The sequence below is a fragment of the Rhinoderma darwinii genome, chromosome 2 (genome assembly GCF_050947455.1).
Source record: "Rhinoderma darwinii isolate aRhiDar2 chromosome 2, aRhiDar2.hap1, whole genome shotgun sequence".
Taxonomy (NCBI): domain Eukaryota; kingdom Metazoa; phylum Chordata; class Amphibia; order Anura; family Rhinodermatidae; genus Rhinoderma; species Rhinoderma darwinii.
The window spans coordinates 403,938,366-403,960,274 of record NC_134688.1 but is presented as its reverse complement, the minus strand read 5'-3'; the positions used below and the strand labels follow the sequence as shown (position 1 = coordinate 403,960,274).

The 21,909-nt window shown below is 43.1% G+C and overlaps 1 protein-coding gene across 2 annotated transcripts in view; it reads left to right on the top strand.

Moving 5' to 3' along the window:
• The window catches only part of LOC142743381 (methyltransferase-like protein 27), a 214,247-nt gene extending 210,087 nt beyond the window's left edge, over nt 1-4,160 (top strand). For both annotated transcript variants that reach the window (XM_075854108.1, XM_075854107.1), the window contains exon 6: nt 3,848-4,160. In XM_075854108.1, the coding sequence (XP_075710223.1) occupies nt 3,848-4,083 (236 nt within the window). In that variant the 3' untranslated portion in view covers nt 4,084-4,160. The remainder of the gene's footprint in view (nt 1-3,847) is intronic.
• Nucleotides 4,161-21,909: the final 17,749 nt, after the last annotated feature.

The following is a 21,909-nucleotide window of genomic DNA, read 5'->3' as shown; positions in this document are numbered from 1 at the left end:
AGTGGACAAATGCTTCGGTTGTACTTGAGTTAGAATAGCAGTAATATCATGTGGTGGAAATGCCAGGACCAAATCTGAGGCCTTGTTTAACATTGAATTTACAGCAATAATAGCTTTCACACATGATGGGGAACCTCGGGCCACAGGGTCTAGTCTAGCTGAATAATATGCTACCGGGCGCTGCTGTGGTCCATGACTTTGTGTGAGAACTGCAGTGGCATGTCCATTTTGTTCAGTACAGTACAAAGTATATGCTTGCGTAGAGGTACTCCATGGATTGGTGTCACAAGCCGCTACCAAACACAACTCCTCCTCATTCAGCTGATAATCCAGAATACTTTGAGAATCTCACTTTTATCAGGTTCTGCAAATACTTGATTAATACAAAAACAAATAAAAATAAAACATTCCTAAAAACTTTACATCAAATTAACAATGTCCAGACAAGTTTTGTTTTGCCTTCTCCCTCATCTAAATCCATAAAGACTCGTGTGAGTGATGTCACCTCGCCTCCTGTGTAACTTTGCTGGAGGGGGATGGTCTCTTACACATAAACCAAAATTGTACCTGATCAGTTCCTTCAACCTTCCCCCCTTTGTGGACTCTGCGAGAGTGATGTAGCAGAGTTCAAAACTACATCTCAACATAACACTAATTTAACCCCCTGTAATGTACAACAGCCTGAAACAAAAATGACTTTTTCCTGACAAAATACATTTGATCTTTACAATGACATAACTCATGTGTGAAATCAAAAATAAAACAATTGTAGTTAGTTATTCAATAAAACAGAAAATATTATCTCTGATCACATTAATTACTGCAAACCAATAAACAGTATATAAAAATAGGGAACGGTGGGGGGCACATACATTTTCAAACCCCCGTGTCTCACCGTATCTGTAGTTTAATACATCTGAATTAACATCAAAACACATGAAATCTGATCACATCATAACACATAAATATCGGAACTTTTATAACCAACAGCGCATGCGCAAAAGAGAAGAAATGTATTTAGGTTTGTAGACATTACTGATATATATATATCTCAGCAGTGCATATTGAAATCCCTTTGTCTCATCAGCCCTGCAGACTGCACCCAGTCAGCCCCCCTCCTCCTCCTCCCAAACACAGCACACTTTAGGGGGGAGGGAGGGAGGGAGGTCACACACTCATTTCTCACAACTTCTCACAATCTTAACACTTTCAATGCCGGCAAAACAACATACGTATCTGCAATCATTTATCACACCATTGTACAGGAATTATCTACGTTAATGTTTAACAGTACAATATGACGGCCACCATCTCTATATTATGATGACGTGTTGTTTCATCAGTGAACTAGACTGGAACTTCTGTAAATAGAAAAAACACTACAAATGACAAAATTAACAAGGTGATTATTTCATACTGATTTGGTTGGGCCGGGCGTGGCCACATCCTCCGGAGGGGGCTTATAAAATCCACCTTCTTGTGTGAGTACCAGATATAACGGAACAACAGGTTTAGGTGTACCAAGATGGCCTCCTGGGGCGGGGAGTGGTGCCGAAGGCGTGGCATATATGGGAGGATCGGGGCGTGGAAAGTGACATGATACACAATATTCAACTTGGGGCGGGTTCTGTTGACCACAACTGGGACACTCCCACGAAGTTAGAATTCCACCGTCGCCATTATAGGGCGGTGGCTGGACACGTTCTTTGTAATACACATATTTGATGATTTTACCCTTTCTGTCTCGTATTTCTTGCTCAGTAAACTTGTCTTTAGTTATGGCTATGGCTGTTCTTTTCCAAGCTAATGCTTCATCTAACTTTCCTTCGTCACTTAATCTTCCCTTGTTTTCCCTAAGAGCTGCAGCCCATTCTTCCATCTATAAATATGCCACATATGTGCATAACTTTCTTACTATTTTCTACATTCTTCTTGCCTTCTCTTTTTTCTACTATCTCTTTTGCGGTTAATGAACCACATTCCTTTGCCTGTCTTTTTTTTTTTTTTTTTTTTTTTAAACACATTAAACATACTGTTCTATATTTAACACCGTCCTGAGAATGAAACCTTATTCTCGATGTTTCTGAACACAAAACTCTGTCGTCTTAATGGTATCAAACTATACCCTGCGACTAATTAAATTATTACACTTATACTTATCACCTATGCCGGCGAGACGCGACTATCTATACTATGATTCTTGGAGCCACACAGCGGGTTAACTCTCTGTCGCTGAGAGTGTGGCCGGGATCGACTCCAAATACCTCGGTATCTTATCACCTGCTCACTCTCCCACACGGATAAGAGCCAATATTCATAAACATGAACTTAACCTTACCGTGTTTTATTTGAAGCTGATCAGACTTCCTGGGAGCGTGGCTGGCGATTCGATGTTGAGGCGTCTGGGGGTCGTCGATCATGGACACGGCTTATCCCTCGAGTGTGGCCCCACGCTGAGCGCCAAAATGTTCGGGTACTAATCAGTCTCAACCGGCAGGGATAATACGCTGAGTTCGTACGAAAGGAATCACACCACACAAAGTCTGGTATAAAGCTCCTCACTCAGCATCAGGAGAGGCGTCACTGCTTTATTAGACACATTTGTTCTATATCCCCTTTCTCCTGGGGGTGGGTACATGTTATCACACTTTTATAAAAGCACGTATCACTGTAAGCCTCTTGATACTTGTGTCATCCTTGGATAGGTTCACCCTTATCTGGTCCTTTAGATATGTCTTCATAGTTCATAGTTCGTTCATACCAGGAAGTGACTTGTTATTTTATTAGTGCGTAGTCCCTGTTCAGGGGCCATCTTGCCACGTATACTTATCTAATCCTACTATTGCTTCATCACAATTATGTACACAACTCTATAGTCTATATTTTATTAAAGAAAGAAAATTATTATAAACATTAACTTCTGTCCACTCCATCCTTCACAAAACCATAAGGCCTTGTTCACACAGTGCAGCTCTGCTGCAGATTTTGCGTGTATTTTTTCAGTGATGCAATGAAATGAAGCACGTAACACTTTCAATTTTTTTTGCAAAAAAATAAATTTCTTAGGGCATCAAAAGGGATTCAATCTACATCAATAAAATATGAATAATTTTACTTCACCCTAAGTGCCAAAAGTCCATAACGATTCTAGATGGATATTTTTCCATGGATTATGGATCCTGTGTGGAGACTCCATGAGGAGGAAGGAATTGCGTCTTGCTACGCCGATGCAACATTTCTTGAGAAAGTGGGTGGACCCCCGAAACGTAGCACCATCCGCAAATCCGGACAGAAATTCAACAGCATTTCTATCCTGTATGGGCTCACTCTTAGTGGGGCACAGCATCTTGCACTTGTGTTTGTCTCTTATGGGTACATGGACTATGGTAATTTTACATAATGCTGAATGTCACTAGCAAATAAACTCATGTGTGTCTTTGTATATGTCCATGCACGCATGTGTGTTGATGACCCCCACTAACAAAATCCCTCATATCCCTGCATAATTGTACAAACGATAGTGCCCTCATAATAATCCCTCAGAGCTGTAATTACAGGGACAACCACATAGTGCCAGCCATAGAGACCCATATAGTGCCAGCGACAGAGCCCATATAGAGTGACAGCCACAGGCACCTTGGTTAGAATTAATAAGAAAAATAATTTAGGAAAGGGGAGGAAAAATTAATAGAAGGGTTTTCCGATCTTTTTTTTTGTTTGTTACTTGATTGTCTTGCAAAATAAAACAAAAATGTATTAATGTATATTTATATAGGATTTTAAATCATATACACTTGGCGCAATCTCCACACCTTGAACTGAATAGCCTTTTTCTGCCCATGTCTAGGTGGCCTGGTATGCATGACCACACGTAGTAACATCTCTAACTTGCAATACAAGGCTGAACTTGAAGAAGAAATGTCTTCTTTACAGAACAAAGGATTCTGGGAACAAGTCTTGGTACAAGAAGTGGAGCAGTGGGAGAAAGCTACATCGGAAAGGGAGAATACACAAGAATCTGATTATATCCCCGGTGTCATATACATTTATAGAAAAATGTCAGCCCCTTCCATTGCTTGTTGATTGAATGTACTACCACATTGTTTTACCTTTTTGGGTATATTTTGATGAACTTTCATTCAATAAAGTTCTTGAACTTATATTTTATATTGCAAAGTACCAGGGCCGGACATAACATATGTGCAAGCAGTGCAGTTGCACAGGAACCCAGTAGGTAAGGGGGACCAGTGCCATCTTAGAAACCTGTTTTTTATTGTCTTATTAGATTACATGTAAAGGACTAAGCAAATGAATTTCATGACTAACAAATACTGGTGGATTGTAAGGAAGACTCACTGTAGGCCCCATTCAACGGTCGTAATGTATTGCATTTTAGCATCCGTATTATGGCTACAAGACTCGGACTCTCAACGTTTTTAGTCAACCAAACTTAAAACATCACAGAATCCTATGGTGATCGAAGACTGGTAAATGTAGGCACATTATGGCCATCTGAATAAAGCCTTAAGGAGGTTGTTCTATGCTGAACTATTTGAGAATAAGGGGCCCATAAACAGTTCTTGAGACCCTCTGCTGTCTGTGTCTGCCCCTAGTAAACAAAGACTGACAGGTCCGTCTGCATAATGGCCGTGCTGAAGAACAGCAACTTTGCTCCTATTCACTTGAATAAGAGTAGAACTGCAGTACTTCAGCTTGGCCGCTATCTGCTTCCGGCATGGACATCCGGTGCCCGGAGGCAGCCAGACCAGCTCATCGGTGTGGCATCCAGGTGTCAGACCTCCACCGATCATATACTGATGACCTATCCTGTGCATAGGTCATTAGTTGTCCATGCCTGGCAATCGCTTTAAGCACTAAATGCTCTAGACCACAAGGAGTATGATAGGAATACTATCACTATCATCGATACCACCCCAAGTAATAGTGAATGATGTAATTTATGTAGAAAGTCTTTAAAGTCTGTATCTTGGAAACTGATCTTGGAAACCCCCCCCCCCCCCCCCCCCCCATCCCCCATTTAAAAATCCTGCACTTGCTCCTGTTTGTGTGTATAGGAGTGCATGTATATATGTGTGCATGTATGTATGCATGTGCGCCATAGTGTGTATAAATGTATGTATATAAGTGTGTGTGTGTGTGTGTGTGTGTGTGTGTGTGTGTGTGTGTGTGTGTGTGTATATGCATGTTCTATGCAAGTTTATGGCTGTGAACCCCTCTTTACAAAATTCTGTGTATGTCCCTTGCGTATAGACATAATATATCTGGTGACAGCTATCTTCCCTGACTCCCCCATACCATGCCCATTCACATTAGCGTAACATTTTACTGACTATTTTCTCTGGGGAATAATTGAATAGGTACAAATCCAACCCGTTCACTCATGGATTCCCCTGATAAAATTGTCCAGAGCCACCAACAATTTTCTAAAGTCTCAGGACAGAATTAATCTTAAATTGATTTTACACGTGCAGATATTCTCTTGTGTTTACCACCTTTAAATGAGCGCATATCGACGATCGTTGCTACAATTGTTTGTCCCCATGCATTTGCCTCATGTTGGCAGCACATCCACTGTTTACACAGATACATGTCCTGCTGACTAGCGACCATTTTTTGGGGCCGATGAACGAGCATTTTCCCTGTTTACACATGGCAATGATCAGGATCGAGCGTTTGTTCAAACATTCTTATTTTACACTCTTGAGTGTAATAAACTGTCTTCCCTGTGATAACCCTGTTTTCATTTTCCTCCCTTCAGAGCAATTATCCAAGATTGTTCCTATCTTATCAAACTAGTCCTTCTACTTTCACAACGAGACTGCAGATCTTTGATTATGGCTGCACACGGCGCAAGATCCCCTATGTTTTATTCCAACATTCTTGAAATGCCTGATCACACACATTTAAATGGTTATCGCTTAAAGAGATTCCTTACACAAAAAATCTGTTTTCCCTCTCCAGTTAAGTTTTCGATAATCTTTAGAAAAAAACTGAGGGACGGTGGGACGCTGCTAGAAACAAGATTCATAATTCTGGTCCAATATAATGGCAACATCTTAAAATAAAAATGGTGTGAGATAAGTATAATTTGTATAATGATATTGAAAATACATTTAAGTTATTCCAGGAGGCTTTATAAAGTACAGCTGCTTACTGTATAACAATACCGTTTATATCCTATTCGGGCTCTGTGGAAAGCTGATTGACAACTTCAATGGGATGATGAGATCTGTACCGCTACTGGAGAAGCCCCTGGCGTCACTATCCATTTATGGACAGTGACATCAGGGGTTACTCCTGGAGCGAAATCCACGGCCACAGCACTGCCGACGCTGAGGCAGTGGATTCTGCTTTTAGAGTTAGCCCCTAATGTCACTGTCCATATATGGGAGCTACAGTGGTGCTATTTACAGGAAGGGGGTGCCAATTATAGGGGGGGGTGTGCCGATACATACAGGGGGATTGACACTATCTACAGGGGAAGTGGCGCTATCTGCAGGGGGTGGTGCTATGTACAGAGGGGATGGTGCAATCTGCAGTGGGCTGGCGCTATCTGCAGGGGGCTGGCGCTATCTGCAGGGGGCTGGCACTATCTGCAGAGGGGATGGTGCTATCTGCAGGGGGTGGCACTATCTACAGGGGGTGTGGTGCTGTCTACAGGGGTGCTATATACAGGAGGTGTGGCACTTACATGGGCACTGTCGCAGTATATGGGCACTACTTACAGGGGACAATTTGGCGCTATCTACATGGGTACTGTGTGTGGCACTATGTGGGCACTATCTACAGTGGGAACTTTGGCACTATGTGGGCACTGTGGCACTATTTACAGTGGGCACTATCTATGTAGGCTTTGGCACTATCTACAGTGGGCAATGTGGCACTATCTACAATGGTATTGCGTCACTATCTACATGGGCACGAATAAAGGTTATCCATTTTTTTATCGTCAATGAAAAATGGGAGGCAAATGTCGGTGAAAAACAGTCAGACGGCCGGGAAATGGATTTAAATTTTGAGACACATTGATTTAAAACAGCCATGAAAAACTGACAGTTGATCCGTTGTGAAATGCCGTTTTTTTTCACGTCGTGTGAATATAGCCTTATTTCCCTCTTATCCGCTCACAGCGATCCAGGGTGATTGTGTGTGTGTGTGTGTGTGTGTGTGTGTGTGTGTGTGTGTGTGTGTGTGTATATATATATATATATATATATAGAGAGAGAGAGAGAGAGAAATATATATAACAAATTACAAAAACAGTTTTTTTCACATTTTTAGTGATTTGTCTGCTCATAAAAATTAAAAATATGGAATTAATTAAACTAATCTAGAAAATGAAAGCCTCATAAGTTTTGTAAAAAAAACACAGTAAAAATAGTTGTGATATTCAAAGCAGTTGCGAGGTTGTATGGTGCGATCTACAGGAAGGGAGCTGTATGGTGCTATCTACAGGGGGAGCTGTATGGCGCTATTCACAGGGGGAGCTGTATGGCACTATCTACAGGTGGAGCTGTATGGTGCTATCTACAGTGGGCTGTATGGCGCTATCTACAGGGGGGTTGTATGTCGCTATCTACAGGGGGCTGTATGGCGCTATCTACAGGGGGCTGTATGACGCTATCTACAGGGGGCTGTATGACGCTATCTACAGGGGGAGCTGTATGGAGCCATCTACAGGTGGAGCTATATGGAGCCATCTACAGGTGGAGCTGTATGGCGCTATCTACAGGGGGCTGTATGGCGCTATCTACAGGGGGCTGTATGGCGCTATCTACAGGGGGCTGTATGGCGCTATCTACAGGGGGCTGTATGGCGCTACCTACAGGGGGGCTGTATGGCTCTATCTACAGGGGGGTTGTATGGCACTATCTACAGGGGCAGCTGTATGGCGCTATCTACAACTGTATCTTTAAAGAAGTGCATATCAGAAATGAAAAACTTGACCTGGACACAGGGGTATCAATGACCCTTGGTCATGAAAGGGTTAAACAGGGAGATGTGCTGCCGACATGATGGAAATGTATGGGGCCGAGCGATCGTGGACAGAAATCGTCCTGATACATAACCAATAATTGCTCCTTGTGAAAGGAGCAAACGAGCGCCGATCAATGAGCTGTCTTGTTGATCAGCGCTCGTTTTTACGGCCCATATTGGCCCATGTAAAAAACCCCTAGGAGAGCCTTAGTGTATTCTGACAGGGTAAGGCTAAGTTCACACATGGCAGATTTGTTACAGAAATTTCTGCAACTGAAAATCAGTTCCATATACCTGAATGGGAATTGTTTTGGCAGAAAGGATTTATTCAAGGTCTATTCAGATGAAAGGAACAGTCGCAGCCGGTGCAGCGAGCGCCAAACAATGAGACATCGTTGATCGGCGCTCGTTTGCTCCTGTCACACGGAGCTATGGATGGAGACGATCGGTCGTTACTCCGATCGCTCATCCCCATACATTACTATCATGTCGGCAGCGCGTCTCATCACAGGGAGATGTGCTGCCGATAACGATAATATTTTACTTTCTTAAAATGATACAATCAGCAGATGATGGAGCGTTTGCTCGTTCATCTGCTGAGCGCTGCCCTGTTTACACAGGGCAATTATCAGCAACGAGCGTTCTATGAACGTTTGTCTGCCTCGCTGATCGCCCAGTGTAAAACCCCCTTAGGCTGTGTTCAACTCAGCGTCGCTTTCCATTGAGGAACTTTTCAACGGAAAGGCAAAAGGAAATCTTTGCACAACTAAACCCTGTCACAACAGTGACAAATGGAAACCATTAGCAAAGTTTCCGTCATCACTTAGATCAATGGTGATACAAAAGTAAGATAAGGTTTTCCGGTTGCCTTTCCGTTGAGGGGTTCCCCCGACGGAAACCTCAGACGGAACCCTTCAACGGAAATCGACGCTAATGTGAACAGGCCCTAATCCTTCTGTTTCCCCAGAGATAAGCGCTGTGAGATGTGTTTGGCAGCCATATATTTTCCTCTGCCCTAGTGAGATGTAGCAACTGCACATTTTGCATGTTTAAGGAGAAATCGGGCTGATAACTGTTGGACAAACAATTGTTCACCTGATAATTATACTATATTTATGACCACTATCAGATAACATCGTAAACAATATGTGCAGTTATAATAACATTTTTTGCTTTTTACAACTATAGCAGGAATAGGGCTAAAAGGAAGTCTCCTTATCTCTTATCTTGGTTTTCCCAGGACACATAAATGTTATCATTGCCTGGGTGCTATTAGCAGAGAATGTCCTCATATAGGGTTATTTTATTGTCCTGCATGAAATTTGCTGGTTCCAGGCTGGAAGTTAAAGTCCCTGGTAAATCTAAACAACATTTTATATGAGTTCCCTGGCTGAAGGGAATGTCCTGTACTCTCTGGATTGCACCATCCCATTAGATATTCTGTCAATCTGCTTAATCGTAGTAATTCATGCCATTAATTCAGGGAATAAAGAATCGCACATGATTATTTGGCATGATGTTTGGAAAAATTTCTGGATATATTGGTGCTTCTAATTCATGATATATCAGCTAAAATTCAGATGTCTTCTAGTGACAAATAAATATTCTGTGTTCCATATATAGAACAATAGAATATACAAAAATTGTGTTTTAATACTGAATTAATCTACATAAATACTATACATTGCATGATCAGAACGAGGACCACCCTGGCAAGTAATTGGAGAGGTGGACGAGTATGAGTAACTCTCTCCGTTTACTTCTTTGGTAGTGATGAAAATAGCTCTTCATTTATTCTCTTGTTGCATGTTCCGGAAGACTCCCGTGAGGTCCCCCGTTGTGAAGATAAGAGCTGGGACCCACATCTATCGGACATTTATGGCATATTCAGTGGATATGCCATAAATCTTTCAGGTGGGAATAACCCTTTAAAGCTCTGTTCATATCTGCGCAATAGTTTCCATTTATAACAGAAACCACAATGCAGTGCCCAATCAGTTGTACAATGAATACTTACTGGCGCCTCATAGACTCTTCTATGATCAGCTGAAGAAAGTGCTTTAACATGTCCACCATAAAGATAGAACATAACCGAACCATGTGCCCAATGCCAGTATGGCATGTAAGGGTGGTCAACACCCTTTGTGTACTTACCTGTCCGGAGTCGCGCAGGAACACGGGCAGTCGTTGGCAACGGCTGGGTCAGCTGTCAGGCGCTCGCGCATGCGCCGGGAGGAGAGTGAAGCCTCCAGGAGGAAGACGGAAGTGACGCGCGACCCGGAAGTGGTCAGAAGGGCGCGAGGAAAGTGGAAGAGGGGAGAAGAGAGAAGGGTGGAGGGAGAAGCGGCGGAGGAGAGAAGCGGCGAAAGGGAGAAGCGGCACAAGAAAGAGCAAAGGGAGAGGCGAGTGTGTGTGCGGGTATGAGGAGGAACCAAGGAAGGCAGCCTTGGAGAGACAGTGAGGAAAGAGACAACCCTTGCCAGACGAGTTGTCCAAGGAAGAGGTCGCAGTGAGTACCCAAAACACCCCCAACCACGCAGCCATCAGCACTAGCCGCCCTGCGGCCACCAGCCATGCAGAGGTCCAGCCGTGTGGTGCCCAGTGGTCCAGCCGTGCAGAAGTCCAGCCGTGCAGAGGTCCAGCCGTGCGGTGTCCAGAGGTCCAGCCGTGCAGAGGTCCAGCCGTGCAGAGGTCCAGCCGTGCGGTGTCCAGAGGTCCAGCCGTGCAGAGGTCCAGCCGTGCGGTGGTCCAGCCGTGCAGAGGTCCAGCCGTGCAGAGGTCCAGCCGTGCGTTGTCCAGAGGTCCAGCCGTGCAGGGGCCCAGCTGTGCGGTGCCCAGAGGTCCAGCCGTGCAGAGGTCCAGCCGTGCAGAGGTCCAACAGTGCAGAGGTCCAGCCGTGCAGTGGTCCAGCTGTGTGTTGTCCAGAGGTCCAGCCGTGCAGGGGCCCAGCCGTGCGGTGCCCAGAGGTCCAGCCGTGCAGAGGTCCAGCCGTGCAGAGGTCCAGCCGTGCGGTGTCCAGAGGTCCAGCCGGGCAGAGTTTCAGCCGTGCAGAGGTCCAGCCGTGCGGTGTCCAGAGGTCCAGCCGTGCAGAGGTCCAGCCGTGCGGTGTCCAGAGGTCCGGGTGTGCAGAGGTCCAGCCGTGCAGAGGTGCAGCAGCCAGACCTGGAAGCAGCCCCAAGGACGAGGGAGACGACGCTTAGTCGTGCACCAGAGACTTTTCCATATGGGGAAGACGAAACAGACATTGAGCCGCGCATGTTTACGTCCCAACCTCCCGCCGTGGCTACTTCATGCCCGGGTTCCGGCACCCATTTATGAAGATATGGGTTATCTGAAGTCAATGTTTTATCCCAAGGAAGAGATCCGATTCTAATTGTCTACAGTAAAAAAAAGTAGTCATTGTCCACTATTACAGCACCCACCTACAGGCATACTATAGAGCCACACGGCCTCCAGGTGCCATTGTACAGCCTCTTGCACATGCCTTTGCTTTGCAGAGATAGTCTGATGGAACACCTCTCGCCATTTAATTGAAAATAAATCTGTAACTTCATCCTTCTCTTTTGCTATGTGCACTGCTCCCCTTGTTCACCTCATGTCTCTTCAGTGAGATTCAAATCCACATGCAGCATGTGTATGTCTTATTCATACAAATTCTACACAGAAAATCAATGATAAATCAACAGCTAAATCCGCTGCAAACAGAACCTAAAACTGTTATCAGGGGCGTAACTAGGAAAGACTGGACTCCTTGGCAAACTTTTGACTGGGCACCCCCTCCCCTAGATGCCACACACAGTCCCATTGTAGATAGTGCCCCCTGTAGATAGTGCCCCCTATAGACAGCGGCATACAGCCCCCCATGTAGATAGCGCCATACAGGCCCCTGTAGATAGCACCATACAGCTCCCCCTGTAGATATCGCCATACAGCCCTCCTGTAGATAGCGCCATACATCCCCCCTGTAGATAGCGCCATACAGCTCTCCTGTAGATATCGCCATACAGCCCTCCTGTAGATAGCGCCATATAGCTCCCCCTGTAGATAGTGCCATACAGCCCCCCTGTAGATAGCGCCATACAGCCCCCTGTAGATAGCGCCATACAACGCCCCTGTAGATAGCGCCATACAGCTCCACCTGTAGATAGTGCCCAACAGCTCCCCCTGTGAATAGCGCCATAGAGCTCCCCCTAAAGATAGTGTCATATAGCCCCCATCCTGTAGATAGCACCATACAACCCCCCCTCCTGTACATAGCACCATATAGCGACCCCTCCCCTCCTGTACATAGCGCCATATAGCGACCCCCAAACAAATAAAACAAAAAACGTCATACTCACCTAGGCCCCATTCCCGAGACAAACGGAGCAAATCAATGGTTTCTTTGCATAGGCCAGCATGATCCAATGACGTCATCACAAACTTTGGCCTGTAGCCTAGTACATGGCAGAGTAGGGAGCTACCTCCCTGCTCTGCCGTAGTGTTCAAATCTATCTGCATCCTAAGAATGCAGATAGTATTGAATTTGGCGTCGCTACCGCTGTAGCACCCATAGCGGCTGCTAGCGGTGCCACTGGGCATGGGGGACCCATGATGGCTGGAAGCACGGGCCCCTCATGTAAGTAAATATACTAAAAATAGTAACATATTAAAACGAAACCATTTTTTGCCATTGTTATCTTTATGACATTGACTATACTGCATGCAGTATTTGAGGACAAAATAACAGTGACAACAAAAATAGTAGAACCTCATCTAGTGGGACCCATAGCAACCAATCACAGCACAGCTTTCATTTCTAATAGTGCCCTTGGAGCTGAAAGCTGTGCTGTGATTGGTTGCTATGGACAACATTGACAGTTTTTCTGTTAGACAGTTTTTATTAATCTTCCCGAATAATGTTATGGCTAATTCACCAAACTGTCTGTTTACCATGGAGAGCACGGGTTAACTATTAAGAAAAATAAAGATAGTACCAAAATTGAGAATTGTATGAAATTATGCTGGATAATGCCTGCACATAAGTAAATCCTTGAAATGTAATATATACTAGAGTCTCAGGGATGAAGCAACCTTTGATTAAAAGTACTAAGATATAAAAGGTATTTTGAACAATTCCTAAAATCCTCCAGCAGAGGGCACATGGTATCTGTTTCTATGCGGATCTGTTAGATATTTATCATTTAAAAAAATGTTTACGATTTGTCTGCGACTTGCTTTCACGCAACTATTTTAGGATGCAATTGGTTAAGAGTTGAATGCAATTTAGTCTTTTCAACATTAAAAAAAAAAGACAAATCGCTGACCAGTCACAAGTGAGTTGCAGTGGCACACAACTTACATTAAGGTAAAGGCCGGACACAGGCCAAACGACGTAGGGGTAGGCCGGCGTGACCAGAGGTGTAGGTAAGTATTAACGAATCCTAGGGGAGGAGTAGGAGAGAGGTGTGGGGGGGGGAATACTAGGGCAAGGCCATAGGTTATATAAGGAGTGACAGGGACGTTCAGAGCTAATACATAGTGTGAGACAGTGACAGGTAAAGTCATTGAGGGAAGGTACATTTCCCCTAGAATCCTGTCATATGTATCCTAGGCTCCAGGGAATGAGTAGTTCTTGCAATAGAAAGCTCTAGCTTTCCAATCTCGGCTTAAGCAAAAGCCGGAAAAAGGGCCTGGAGTTGGATTGGAGAAGAGCAGGGCGGGTTCCCCAATCCCTAGTCCATCTCTGTTTGTAGGACAAGGCTGCTGCTCAATTAGCTGCACCTGTAGCCTGTGTATAAAAAGGTGCAGACACAGTGTGTGTGAGTCTCACCCCTGACTCAGACTGGAGACTACTAAGGCTGGAGTAGCCTGTATTCTATGTGAGTAAAGACCTGTGTTACTTTGTGTCCAGTGCCTGGTAGGAAGGCACTCGGTATAGTTAGATAATATCTTGTTTAGTTAGTGCTCAGACGAGCAGGATTTATTTTGTATTTTGCCTTGTTGTACAAGAGGCTGTTTCTTTGACAAGAATAAAAAAACACAGGCAAAGCCCTGTTATGACTTTTAATGCACGGTGTCCCTGTCTCTGGCTACCAAGAAACCGCTGTACCAACCTCTCCTGATGCTAAACCCTCACAATAGGTATTGCAGCATTCTGAGTTGTGTAACGCTGTCTGCTACTTACATCATGGAGGCCTTAAGGCATACCTCCCAACCGTCCCAGATTCAGCGGGGCAGTCACGGATTCCGGGCGCTGTCCTGCTGTCCCGGGCGGCCGGGGGTATGTCCCGCTGTCAAACTAATTCTGAAGCAGGGAACCATCAGCTCCCTGCTTCTGAATTGGTTCATAGCGGAGGAGCAGAGGGAGCTCCTCCACTGGCCTAGGGCTCCCCGGGCACAGTGCTACTTTAAGCGCTGTGCTCGGGGAAGCCCTTGACGGTACTGTCCATTTATGAGCGGAATCCCCGGCCAGAGTCGGCAACGGGGATTCCGCTCAAGGATTAGCCACTGACGTCACTGTCCATATATGGTTAGTACTGTCAATGGCTTCCCCGAGCACAGCCAGTAAGCCCCTGAACCCCTGAGGACGCTGTATAGCACAGCGAAACATGTCGGGAGGGCTCTGATATCTATACATTTTTAATGTGTGCCTCCGTTGCTCTCCACATTTGCTAGGTGTTTGACTCGCTGGTCTGCAGCCACGAGCAACACTGAATACAATATACACACGTGGTTCAATATGCACAGTTAGTTCTAACCCAAACGGAGGTGATGTTATTCATTTTAATCAATCAGTGTAGTCAGTCTTTTTGCTCTAAAGTAGCACAATAAAATTTATTTATTATTTTTTTGTTCATTTACCTAGTTATTCGCAGTTGGAATTAAAGGAATTATTCTGCTGGTAGCAGTTTTTTGTATATATATTGTCCTTGATTCCTACCAACTGCTGGGGTCTTTTTCTCTTACGTGTTGATGAGATTTGTTCAAATCTCACCCACCTTGCTGCTACTGCAATAACCTGCAGAGTCTCCGCTCAGAAAATCTGGTAAGTATTTCTGCAGTTTACGCTACGTGTGAGCTTCCCTCTTGGGCTGGATTCACAGACTGTATGCATATAAACATATTTCACCTAGCCCGTAGACTAAAACATTACTTACCCCTTAACCAAATAAAGCACATAACACATAATGGTATTTTAAAGTGGGATGACTGAGGGGTCAGCCACAGCTTTATTTAAAATAATTAAGTAAATATTTAAAAATAAATATTGTCAATAAACTAGTTGACCTTAACCGTGGTAAACATAACCTGAATGCCGACCTATGATTAAAAGCTTGTCGGTAAAACCAGTAACACCAAAATACCCACCAGCTGTGACTTCATACAACAGAATCTACAGTACAATACAAAAGTAAAAAAGTAACGTCAACGTTAATTTTTTTATTAGTATTATGTTACATTTTATTTATTTTATTATCTTCCACTTTTATTCTCCACTAGTTTTCCTTTTATGTATAATATATATATATATATATATATATATATATATATATATTATGACTCTTAATACAATCTGTAAATTCACATCAACCTCCACCCAGTGGAGCAAAACAAAATTAACCAAGAAACAAAACCCCAATTCCAAAAACCAATTTTCCAGAATTGAAATCCATCCAGGGTGTGAATGCTTAAATGTGCACCAAATTTAAATAAAACACACAACCCAAGCAATCAGAGAATTATTTTAATACATGGGCTGTAACTCAGTGAGCACTGTGGCATTATCTAGAGAGGGCACTGTGGCAGCATCTACAGAGGGCACTGTGGCAGCATCTACAAGTGGGTGTGTGGCAGTATTTGCAGAGGACACTGTGGCATTATCTAGGGGTGTGTTACATTATCTACAGAGGGCACTGTGGCATTATCTACAGAGGGCACTGTGGCATTATCTACAGAGGGCACTGTGGCCTTATCTAGGGGTGTGTTGCATTATCTACAGAGGGCACTGTGGCAGCATCTACAGAGGACACTGGCAGCATCTACAGAGGACTCTGTGGCAGCATCTACAGAGGGCACTGTGGCAGTGTCAGGGATCATTAGCACGTATATTGTTTGCAAAAATATTATCCTTACATACATATTTATATATATATATATATATCAGTATATTATACAAAGAACTTGAATCTATGTAACAAGATGGAGGCTGCATCAGGAACACGCCTATGGAGACACTGCCCCTGGAATGCAATAGGAGTGTACAGATGAACTCACAGTTGAATGGAGCCAATAGGGCTTAAGCACGTCCTACATCTCTAGGGAGGAGATTTGTAAATTCTTTGTTCAATAAAGTTTAATTGTACTTCCTGCTTCACTGAGGGAGGATGTCTACCACCATTTCTGTCTGGTATATCTCTTCCATGCATGCCCTCAGTTTCCAACTTACAGAGGTGGTTATTCAGTGTGAAATAACAGGGAAAAGGAAGTTACCCTGACAATTGGCACCCAGCATGGAGCTACACTCGAGGGGATCTCAGAATCCGGACAACCGACCATCACAGGGTGAAGCAGATGACCCAGGACTGCCCACTGACAGAGCCTGATCACCTCCACAATAACACGGTAAGTCAGTTGATTTTATAAATCTTCGACTTATCTATGTTAGTGGACGGTCTTGTGGGAATCTGTATAACCCTTGTCGGTTGGCTGGATTAGCTCATGCGACAGGAGCGACATCCCCGCTGTGTGGTCACGAACCCGTAAGAAATTAGTCGCGCCCAACTAACCATCCTCTGGGTAATTAGGGACTAGATAGAAAATATAACCTGTCTTATACAGGGGCACGCGGGCACATAAGATGTGTGATAAGTCGTGGGTAGTATTATAACCTGTCTTATACGCGGGCATGCAGGCACGATACGATGTGTGATAAGTCGTGTGATAAGTTTTGGGACAAGCGCATGCGAGGTGTATAAACACTGATAAGTTGTGTGATAAGTCGTGGGACAGGTGCACGCGGGGTGTATAAAGCACTGATAAGTCGTGTGATAAGCTGTGAGTAAAACAAAGAAATTGATCGAAGTGTGCGGGATGCATAGGGGAGTGCGGCTACAAGCCGAAACATGGGCAAAAGGTATTCGAGAGAACAAAGGGAAGTTGGAAATAAGAAAGGCATTGTATTATGTTATATGTATTAGAAACCACAGGACCAGCCACCGCCCTATAATGGCGGAAGTCCCTCATGTTGGGTGTGTCCTCATTGTGGGCAGCACAACCCCCTCACAGCTAAGCAATGTGTTTCCTGTGGGAGAGGCCGCCCCCCACCCCCTGATGAGGTCACGCCCGGCCCAACCAAATCAGTATGAAATGATAGCCTTGTTAATTTTGTCATTTCCTTCAGTAAAGAGTTGACAGTAACACATGCTGCAGTGTTTTCTTCTATTCTAGATTCCGTCCCAGGGGTGCAGGACGCTGTGTGCTGTTGAAAAGGCACGTCATCATAGTATAGAGATAGTGGCCGACAGATTGGACACAGTTACAGAATATGTGGTTGATGTTTTGAACGTAGATAATTCCTATACAATAGTGTGATGAATGATTGCAGATACGTACGTTATCTTGAGTTGTTGTACAGATGTGTGACTCTTGGAGGTTCATTGTATGGGAGAATTTTTGCCGGCATTGAAATTGTTAAGATTGTGAGAACAGAAGCTGTGAGGAGTGAGTGTGTGACCCCCTCCTGTAGAATGTGATGACTGATATCGATTGTGTGGGGGAGGGGGGCTGTGTGATGTAACATGTGTGTGATAGAACGTCTGAAGTCTGAAAAGCAGACTGGTATAAGCTTATATAAAGAGCATGGACTGATGAGACAAGGGATTACAATATTGCACTGATTTTACATCTATATTGTATGCTCTTATTTTTAACTGCAGTAATGTCTAAAAACAATTCTTAGTGTTTCGTGTATGGGGTTAAAATCAGTTTCTTTTTTCTGGGTAAAGGAAAGTTTCTTATCTTTGGGCATGCGCTGTTGTCCATAACTACACCAAGCGAGGAAAATATTACAGACCGCTGGATATGTCTGCAAAACGATCAAAGTTACGTTGCATATTTATGTGTTATGATGTGACAAGATTTAATGTTGGAATGTATTGATGTTAATTCAAATGACTTAAAATACAGATATTGTGAGACACAGGGTCTTGAAAATGTATGTACCCCCACTGTTCCCTATTTTTATATATAGTTTATTGGTTTGCAGTAATTAATATTACCAGATATATTATTTTCTGTTTAATTGAATAAATAATTACAATTGTTTTGTTTTTGTTTTCACACATGAGGCGCGTGCTATAGTGCGACCTAAATGTTATTTTGGAAAATGTGAGATGTTTTACAGGTAAATGGTTGCAAGTCATTTTAAAGATAAAATTTATTTTTGTCAGGACAAAGTCATTTTTGTTCCAGGCTGTTGTGTATTACAGGGGGTTAAACTAGTGGCCCCCAGATAGAGTGCCTGTCCTTATTATGTTGAGAGGTAGTTTTGAACTATGCTACATTACATTCGCAGAGTCCAAAAAGGAGGGAATGGTGAAGGGACTGATCAGGTACAATTTTGGTTTGCTTTGAATTAATGAATTTGAGATCTACAAAATGTGTAAGAGACCATCCCCCTCCAGCAAATTTACACAAGAGGCCGAGGTCACTCACAGATGAGTCTTTACAGATTTAGTAGGGAAGGAGGTGAAAATTATCTGAACATTGTTAATTTTATGTAAAGATTTTAGCACATTTTTATTTGTTTTTGTATTAATCAAGTATTTACAGAACCTGATAAAAGTGAGATTCTCAAAGTGTTCTGGATTATCAGATGAGTGTGGAGAAGTGTATAACATTTGTTTTTATTTTAGAGAATGAAGACGCCACCCCATTGAAATGTTCTATCTATATGTGACATGGGTTTTAAATGTGAATTTGTAATGTAGAAATATTTCATACAGTATGTGCAAGACAGGATACGAGGCACAAGGTAAATCATGCAGAAACCACTCTCACCTTCTTGTTTATCTCAAGGCGCAGAGCTGGAGGTGCTCGCTGAGGCTGTAACCTGGCAGAAGGTAAGACAGCTGATATTTACACTGACTCTAGGTACGCTTTTGGCAAATGTGTAAGAGACCATCCCCCTCCAGCAAATTTACACAAGAGCCCGAGGTCACTCACAGATGAGTCTTTACAGATTTAGTAGGGAAGGAGGTGAAAATTATCTGAACATTGTTAATTTTATGTAAAGATTTTAGTAATTTTTATTTGTTTTTGTATTAATCAAGTATTTACAGAACCTGATAAAAGTGAGATTCTCAAAGTGTTCTGGATTATCAGGTGAGTGTGGAGAAGTGTATAACATTTGTTTTATTTTAGAGAATGAAGACGCCACCCCTTTGAAATGTTATATCTGTATGTGACATGGGTTTTTAATGTAAATTTGTAATGTAGAAATATTTCATACAGTATGTGCAAGACAGGATACGAGGCACAAGGTAAATCATCCCGAAACCACTCTCACCTTCTTGTTTATCTCAAGGAGCAGAGCTGGAGGTGCTTGCTGAGGCTGTAACCTGGGAGAAGGTAGGATGGCTGACATTTACACTGACTCTAGGTACGCTTTTGGCATCGCCCAAAATTATGGGCCCATTGGTAGTAGGAACTTTATTGGATCATTGGGTAAGCCAATTGAGAGCATAAGAGCTGACAGACCTGACAACAAAAGTATGTGCAGCCAGGTATCAGTAAATTGGCTTGTCCCTGGATACAATAATGCCACCACTAGGTTTGTAGCAGCCTGCATGGTGTGCGCACTGCATGACATAGGTAAAACAGCAAAGGTACCTATGAAAAGTGCAACCCGGCCAGATTACACGTCCCAGCGACTGCAGAACATACAACTACCCGAGGTAGAAGTGTATGACAATGTGATCGTATGTGTAGACCTGTTCTGAGGGGGGCCTGAAGCCCAGCCGATATCTTCCCCACTGCAGACGTTGTGTGTAGTGACATGGGAACAGTGCTTATCCCAAGTATTGAACTGGTGTTTGTACAATGATAAGATGTCAGCAGTTCTCCAGACGTTATTCCAAAGTTAGTTTGTTTAATAACGATATTCAAAAAGTGTTGTGGGAATATTAAATACTGAGGTTAAGTTTTATGTAAAGTTCTGGATCAGCCTTAGCATTGGACTATTGGAGGCATGCGTCAGTATTATATTTGTGTAAATGATAACTTCTTGGTGCAAGTAGATTCCCATTTCCAAATATTTTTGTTGTGAAAGGAAAATTTTAGAGCCGAGAATTCTGTGCAGTGTATATGTGTATGTATAGACATATATAAAGAGAAGAAGAATCAGTTTGTATGTATCAGTTTTAGTAACTGCCCAGTGTGAATGTTAACATAAATCTGCCATTGTTAATGTTTTTCTTCAACTCAATTATCCGATTAACCCCTTAATGACCGGGCCATTTTGCTCGTTAATGACCAAGGATTATTATTTGTTTTTTCACGGTCGCATTCCAAGAGTCGTAACTTTTTTTTTATTCCGTCAACATAGCCGTATAAGGGCTTATTTTATGCGGGACGAGTTGTATTTTGTAATTGTACCATTTGTAGATGCTTACAATATATTGATTAACTTTTATTAACTTTATTTTAGGAGAGAATTGAAAATAAGCAGCTATACCAGCATTAATTTTCACGTTATAAATTTACGCCGTTTACTATGCAGCGTAAATAACATGTTAACTTTATTCTATTGGTCGGCATGATTACGGGGATACTAAATATGTAAAGGTTTTCTATGTTTTCCTACGTTTGCACAATAAAAACCCTTTTAGAAAAAAATTACTTCTTTTTGCATCACCGCATTCCAAAAGCCGTAATTTTTTTATTTTTCCGTCGATGTGGCCATATGTGGGCTTGATTTTTGCGGGCCAATGTGTAGTTTTCATTAGTACTATTTTGGGGTACATAGGACTTATAGATTAACTTTTATTTTATTTTTTATGGGGGGAATGGGAGAAAAGAGAATTTTGCCGTTGTTTTTTGCGTTTCTTTTGGACGCTGCTCATCTGGCGGTTTAATTATTAATGTGTTAATTTTATTCGTCAAGTTGTTACGATCGCAGGGATATCATATATGTGTATGTGTTTTTTGTTTTGACACTTTTACTAAATAAAACCACCTTTTGGGCAATAGTTTTATTTGATTTTGACTGTCCTTTTCTTTTTTTTCTTTTTTTCACAAACTTTATTTAACTCATTGACATTTTTTTTTTTAGTCCCACCAGGGGACTTCACTATGCGATCGGCTGATCGCATATATAATGCTTTGATATACTTAGTATACCAAAGCATTATTGCCTGTCAGTGTAAAACTGACAGGCAACCTGTTAGGTCATGCCTCCGGCATCGCCTAACAGGCATTTGCTGAAGACAGACCTAGGGGTCTTTGTTAGGCCCCCGGCTGTCATGGAAACCTGATGGCGACCCGCGATTTGTTTGCCGGGGGCGCCGATCGGCTGACAGAGGGAGCTCCCTCCCTCTGTCAAACACATTAGATGCCGCTGTCACTATTGACAGCGGAATTTAATGGGTTAAACTGCCAGAATTGGAGCACGCTTCGATTCCGGCAGTTGCAGCAGGAGTCAGGCTGTGTATAACAGCCGTGCTCCTGCCGCTGATCGCGTGGGTACAGCGTCAGTACCCGCGCCATCATAGGACGGATATATCAGTCCTCCTGTGCGAACTAGCAGCTGCTGAGGACGGATATATCCATCCTTCGGCGTTAAGGAATTAAGATCAATTACTGATTATGCGATGAAAAGATTATTCTCCACAGGAAGAGTCCAATTGGGAGCGGAAGGCGTGAGAACCAGAT